Raw genomic sequence first — 7169 nt, 5'->3', positions numbered from 1 at the left:
ATCTGGAAAATGTGTGCATGTACTGTATGTAAGTTAGATGGTGGAGAAGGTGTGTGATTGTTAGGAACATAAGGGATCAGTGAGGCACAATGGGAAGGTCTGGGTGCAGGGTGTTCAGGGGGAAGCTCCATGGGACGAGGCCGGGTGGGATGAGGACAGTTTTCATAAGGTCCTGCTATGTCAGCGTACTCTTCCATCACTGAGAGCAATAACTCTGAACATCAGTCAGAAGAACACCAGACCAAAGAGTATGCATAATTGATCATAGATATTTACACATGCAGTATATGCTGTTTGCCATGTTGGAGCCAATTAAAAAATAAGGGCATACATGTTTATGAAACTAAAGAACTGGAAGTCAGATATTTTTAGTTGCACATATTCTTCCTCTGGCCATCGAGCAAAGCAGATTCAAAAATATTCTGGAGGAAACAGACTGAGTGAGATGTGTGAACTGGGGGAAACTGAAAGTGAGTCCCATTTTCTTTTGTACTCTACAAACTTAAATGATTTAGGAACATCTTTGTTTTTTTTTATGAAACGGCTCGACAAAACCCCCAAATATTCTGGTTAGAAGATAATAAAAAATTAATCTGGATGCGTTTAAGTGAGTTAACTAAAACAACAACAACAACAACAAAAATAACTAAAAAAAGACAGACTTTTGCCAATGATTTATGAAATTAAACAATGGAGATATGATTGTGAAAGTTGTTAGAGTTGATTTTCTATATGACAACTGCACTTACAGCACGGGCGCCCAAACGTTTTCCCTTGGAAGGCCAAAACCGAAAATGAATGGTGGACCGCCGGCCAAAAACAAACCATTTCACTATCTCTTGTCATTTGTGTTTCCCTTTCAGCTAAATTTCTTTTAAAAACATCACAAACATTAATTTTCCCTTGATCCTTAAATTGAATGATAAAAGATGAAGCGTAATCTCCACTGCACACACACAGCACTTCAATAAATACACAATCCTCTCTCCTTGAAGTAGTTTTAGTGTGTTTGTGTGTTTAGCATGTCTGTGCCTCAGTGTAAACACCTGGAGGAACATCTGCCTCACAGAGGGTGAGTGTTCCACCCCGGAGAGAGGACGCCCTCCTGTTTGAAGTGAGAGAAATTGCAGGTCTGCTGAATTAGCCATGTTGAGCGAATTGTCGCATACTGTATATCAACAGGCTCTGTCAGTGAAAACTACCAGGTGTTCTCACTGACTCCATGTTCAGCAAACACTAATAGAAGGGTGAGCGGACCTGCTGTGTCCAGCACAGACGCCTTGGAGAGGTGACGTCACTTTGCATTCCTGCATGCAATTGCTCACCTATGAAACTCGTTAATGAGATGTGAGTGTATGCACTGCTCATTTTAAGTTACACATCAACTTTAAGCACACATGTTGTTGCTATTTCACAAGCTTATATTCAGTGTTTTTGCAACATTTTCTGAGCTGAAGAAAAAAACAGGACTTTGACCTGGAAAGCTACTAATACTTTTCAATCTTTCCATATAATCCTTCTCAAAAATCCACAATTTGCTCATTGTGAAGGGACGGATGAATGAAACTATCATCGCCATCCTCACTTCCTCAGTTTTTACAGCCCCGGCGCTGTGAAACTTCCCAGTGTACTTCTGCAGTCAGTAAATATTACTCAGCATTATCTGATTTTCTAAAATATGAAAATCTGCCAAGTTATCCCACTGGTTATTAAGACCTGGCCTCAGTGAAAGCTTTGGAGCAGGTTATGAAAGCATCTGGAGAAAAAGCACACAATATTACAGAGCTTATCTTTTCACAGCAGCCACAGGGACCAAGTATGGAAACTTGGATCAAGGGATCTGTCCAGTGACTGTTTACATTTCTCTCATTGTTTCTGCGTCACCAAGTAGCCAAAGCATTCATTACCTCAGCTGCTACTGCTCCTCAACCTCCCAGCTGATGGCGAGGAAAGAAGGAGCACCACGAAGGAGGAAGCCGTTATTAAAGACAGGGGCAGAGGAACAATCAGTGGCTGCAGACCCCACCCTTGTACCCCGGTCTAGGAACATGATCTTCTTCTCAGGTTCCGTGTAGCCTGTTGTGCAAACAAACACAAACAGCCTCCCACCAATTTTCCAAGTGCTGTCTGTGCTTGAGTGCACTCAGGGGGACGTCAACAAACATGTTGTGGAAGATCACGCTGGCTGCCAGAGGCCAAACTCTTTCCCATGAACGAGAACTTAATAAAGAACAACATTTAACAATATGTTTGGGGTATTCCTTGTCAGAAGTACTGAAGCAGGACCAAATTTAATAGCTTCATGTACTGTGTACTTTTGGTGTATTGTTCTCTGCAGTGTGGGCTAATATTTCTGCATTCTATACTTTTCCACAGCATGTGTTACCTGCCACTATAGTGTCTCCTGTGAGTTGGAGGATTATGACTGTAAATGATAAATGATCGATGTTTCTCAACAGTCTGCAACCAGATATTTGATCCTGATTCAATCTGTATGTAATGCAATGCCTACATCCTTCATCCTCCTACAGTAGCGGTGTACTTCAGTGCTGCCACCTTCTGGTAGCCTCTAAGTACAGCTGCAAAAATCACACTAAAATCTGAGGACCGACTTTAATGAATGTGTCCAAATAATTTGATAAAGAAAGTTAAATAACACCAGTATCCTGTGACGTTAATTAGACATGTGAATCACTTTATTAAGTTTGTTTTTTCTCTGTGCTATCGTCATTCCTAAAAACAATCCATACTGCAAGAAGGTGACTTTAGGAAAGCATGTTCAGCAGACCGTCAGAGGCCTCCAGGAGCAGCATCAGACGTCATCTCTTCAGTAGATCAGTCCAGACTGCCTGAAGTTTGTCCTCAATTTAAAGTAGCATTGTCCTCTTTTTTATTTTTTTTATTAGACAAACTATCTCTTTCCCTCTAGCGTGGGCTGTTTCCTCTCCTGCATTCACACATTCTGTAGGCACATATGTAGAAAATACCTGCAATAGACAGAGGAGATGCATTTGGTGCAAAATTACATTCAATAGGTCTACTCGAAATACTCGTCCCCAAAGATCACTGTGATAAAAAAAATTGTTTTGGAGTCAAAACTCTCCTTTGAAATATATTAGGGTTCCATTCATACTGTAAATATAAATAAACATGTCATTTTCTAGAATATTTGACAGTACGTTCTGTGGTTTTTGCTGTATAATAATGAGGTTTGTCCATTGTCCTCATCCTTTGCCCTTTCTCACCTGCAAAGAAGGTCATGAGCATGGCCACCCAGCCCAGTATGTAGGACCAGGAGAAGCGCCAGTCACCGAAGCGCCTGCCCAGGAAGTTGACTGTCACTCCAGTATAAATGGCCATACCCAGCAGAACAAAGAAAGCTGAGAGGGAGAGAGGGAGGTGCATGTCAGTTGTGGTTAATGTAAGAGTAAGTGTATGCGTGTGTCCATTCAGAGGAAACAAGACTCACTGGAGACAAAAAACATGATTCCTGCAGCAAAGGAGCGGTTGAACCTTTCAAAGGAGGAGAAGTGAGAGAAGGACATGATGCCAGCAATGATGCCTGCGAAGCACGACATCCCTGAAAGGATCATGAACGCCCTGGTGGCATTCCAGTAAGCTGGAAGGAAACAGGTAGAAATCGTCAAACACGTCTTCCTTAAAAACGTCCTTAATTGCCTTTTAATTAATGCTGACATGACATCTGTCAGGATCCTTTCAATGCAGAAAATAAAAGTGATTCAGTTTCCCCTTTATAAGTGTCCATTTATTGTTCCGTGAACAGAAATTTTATCTTCTCTCCAGATATGATTGTAGTTTTTAGCTCAGGGACACTCGGTCTATCCAGTTCACCATTTTGCCCTTCAATGTAACCATTTAGCTCTTTGCAAATTTAACACAATCCAACTATAGATAAGAATACAGCTCTTTTTATGTGTGTCTCTTGCATTAGCTGGTGCTCAAATATACACTGCATAAACTGTAGGCAGGGGCTCATAGTCTGTGAGACCTGTGTGAAAATCCCCTCAGAGAAATGCAATCCTGATTTGTCCTGATCGTTTATCTTGGGCAGAAAGACACCCCAAGTGTCTTACCTATGCTGTCAGTCTGCATGTAGCACTTGTTGGACATGCAGTACCTCCACAGACCCTGGTGGGCATAGTTCCCAGAGAGACGGTACTGCATCCAGTAGTCCGTTGCAGTGGAGACCACCAACAGGATATTACCAACAATAGCACAGAACAGGCCCCCTCCCATGAAGCTGTACATCTTGAGCTGAGATAACGGGGCCTCTGCAGAGCGACTGTAACATAGTGAGGAAAAACCATGGATGTTAATGGAACTGCAGATACTGGAAAATCGTGTTTTGTTCACACAGAGGCAGCATGTCAAGTCAAAGTTAACACATTTTGCACTACAGTGTACATACATACATACTATCTCAAGACCTGCAACTTTAGAGGTTGAAAATATAATTGCTAGAATAAACCAATTAAATGGGTTCCTGATGTGGTGCGATATGTAACACAGCATATGTTTAAAAGTGTGTTAGCACTCCATGTGTTCATACAAGCTCCTCAACACCTTAAAACAGAAGGATCCATCGAATCAGTCAAATGATTACTACATTAGAAGCTCTGTTTGATATGAAGCCAGCCAATCACAAGTCATTCCACAATGAGGAAAACCACAGAAATAAGAAACTAGCAAAGTGAGAGTGTTACTCTACATATGAACATTTAGCGAGCACATTCATAGCTGCTTTAACCCCTTGCTTTGTTAAATGAAGCAAAGTGGAACATATTTACCTCTTCTTCACTGAAAACATCACTGTTAGATGAGCAGACGCAAGCAAAAGCACCACAGTGAAAGCTATAATGTTGCAGTTTGTTGTTGTTCCCCTTCCCAATCCTCATGTCACAGCAGTGCTTCTTCAGCAGTAATGAGGTTTTATCTGATTCTGCAAGCCTTTGTCTGATCACAGTCATCAAAAGTTAAAATGTATTGCTCTAGCATACACACGGGTACACAAAAACAGCCTGAAAATTGATCCCTTACCTTGTTTCTGGAAATGCACCCTCTCTACTGTCCAACTCTCTGAGGTAAAGATAGCAACAGGTGGAGGGGAAAAGAGAGAGAGAGAGAGCTGGTTCTCACTTGGGGGGGAAAGAGAGAGAGTCACGGACAATACTACAACCACAAAAGTTGTCCCCTCGTTTTTCTGTTGATGAAAGCAAAATCCTTTGCAACAATCAGTCTCCCTGTGTGGAATGAGACACCGTAGGGGCCACAGTGCATGTGACTCTGTACATTTGAGTGTGTGCGTGGCGTTAGTGGGGCCTTAGACGAGGGGTGGCGGTCCAGGTTTCTTTTTTGGGGGGTTTTGTTTGTTTGTAAATGGTGTGCTCTAGAACTGGGGATATGCAGAGGTATGCAGGACTGTCTGTGTCAATGCGACATGCTGAAACACACATTTTTCTTTCAGTGCTGTCACACTGTGGTGGTGTGGAGGGACACATATAGAGGGAGCGCACTATACACGCGCTGTCTCTCTCCCTCGACTATAGGCTTGTCTTCACTAAGATAATAATATATAATAATATATAATGTATGTTTTATATCCTGGGCGCTATCTTGAGATTATATTGAGATGAATATTTAAAAACTATCTAGAACTAATGTGACGGACTGACACAAACAGAGGAAAAAAAACACATAAGCATGCTTTCTCTCTCTCTCTCTCTCTCTCTCTCTGTTTCTACCACACATGCAACAACTAAATGGGAACTTTTCCAGTCTTGCATTAAATAGACAAAAGATTAACATACAAAACCACAGTTTATATCACAGTATACACTGTAACAACAGGGGTCAGAAAGTATGAGTGTGTGAGATTGTCTGCATGTGTTTGAGTGCATACGTGAGAAAAAATAATCAATAAAGAGAAAAGACAGATACCGTAGGCAGTGGTGGTGGTCTAAAGGTTAGGGAAGTGACCCTCACTGAGGTGCCCTTGAGCAAGGGCTAACTACTCCAGTGGAGGTACTTGGGGAACAGATTAGACTGTGTGCTGGGCAGCTTCCAGTTGTATGAATGTCTCAAGAAGGCTCTGTTTCTCCTCCTTGTATAAATTTGCCTAAAAAATTATCGCTGTAAGAGAAGCCAGTGTCATGCTAAGCAAGTCCACATAGTGCTGTTGCTGGCACCTCTGGCCCAAGTCCAGGGCAACAGAGGAGTCGATGTGACACTGGATGACTCCTGAACAAGTCAGCATCAGTGAGACAGGCTGGATTAACATGACCATTTCCATGTTTCACTGTATCATAGGGTAGAATAACATGTCTAATGTCTACACACAGTAGTCACTTCATTCCCTGCCTCACTTTACCGGTCATCATAGCCTGTCTGACTACCTGCAAACTGCTACTGCAACTACTGACACTTTATACTATTCTTATACTTTTTGATTTTTTGGACCACGGTCTGATATAATTGATGATTTGATTTTTAAAAAGGGGGACCGGAGGGTGTGTTCCAACTATCGGGGGATCACACTCCTCAGCCTCCCTGGTAAAGTCTATTCCAGGGTACTGGAGAGGAGAATCCGGCCGATAGTCGAACCCCGGATTCAAGAGGAACAATGCGGTTTTTGTCCTGGCCGTGGAACACTGGACCAGCTCTATACCCTCCACAGGGTGCTTGAGGGTTCATGGGAGTTTGCCCGACCAGTCCACATGTGCTTCGTGGACTTGGAGAAGGCATTCAACCGTGTCCCTTGCGTCATTCTGTGGGAGGTGCTCCAGGAGTATGGGGTTGGAGGCCCTCTGTTGAGGGCTGTACAGTCCCTGTACAACCGGAGCAGGAGCTTGGTCCGCATTGCCGGCAGTAAGTCGGACCTGTTCCCGGTGCATGTTGGACTCCGGCAGGGCTGCCCTTTGTCACCGGTTCTGTTCATCATTTTTATGGACAGGATTTCTAGGCGCAGCCAGGGGCCGGAGGGGGTTCGGTTCGGGGGCCGGCAGATTTCATCTCTGCTTTTCGCGGATGATGTTGTCTTGTTGGCTACCTCGAGCCAGGACCTTCAGCATGCGCTGGGGCGGTTCGCAGCCGAGTGTGAAGCAGCTGGGATGAGAGTCAGCACCTCCAAGTCCGAGGCCATAGTTCTCGAC

General features: G+C 43.3%; 1 protein-coding gene across 1 annotated transcript; it reads right to left on the bottom strand.

Moving 5' to 3' along the window:
* Window positions 1-2925: 2925 nt before the first annotated feature.
* Window positions 2926-4269, bottom strand: LOC139346249 (lens fiber membrane intrinsic protein-like). The gene is made up of 4 exons (XM_070985236.1): window positions 4095-4269; window positions 3470-3619; window positions 3246-3380; window positions 2926-2987 (listed from the first exon to the last, which is right to left on the bottom strand). The coding sequence occupies exons 1-4, from the start codon at window positions 4267-4269 to the stop codon at window positions 2926-2928; spliced, it is 522 nt and encodes a 173-aa protein (XP_070841337.1).
* Between the last annotated feature and the right edge of the window lie 2900 nt (window positions 4270-7169).

Source organism: Chaetodon trifascialis, chromosome 17 (assembly GCF_039877785.1).
Source record: "Chaetodon trifascialis isolate fChaTrf1 chromosome 17, fChaTrf1.hap1, whole genome shotgun sequence".
Taxonomy (NCBI): domain Eukaryota; kingdom Metazoa; phylum Chordata; class Actinopteri; order Chaetodontiformes; family Chaetodontidae; genus Chaetodon; species Chaetodon trifascialis.
The sequence above is the reverse complement of the archived record's forward strand: the minus strand, read 5'-3'. Positions and strand labels throughout refer to the sequence as shown.

What these genes read in the sequence shown, in the direction of transcription:
- LOC139346249 (XM_070985236.1), bottom strand. Translation starts at nt 4,269, where the DNA reads ATGTACAGCTTCATGGGAGGGGGCCTGTTCTGTGCTATTGTTGGTAAT. An exon ending in CATGCAGACTGACAGCATAG is followed by an intron (nt 3,620 to 4,094) that starts GTAAGACACTTG and finishes GTTTCCTTCCAG; the next exon opens with CTTACTGGAATGCCACCAGG. An exon ending in AATCATGTTTTTTGTCTCCA is followed by an intron (nt 3,381 to 3,469) that starts GTGAGTCTTGTT and finishes TCTCCCTCTCAG; the next exon opens with CTTTCTTTGTTCTGCTGGGT.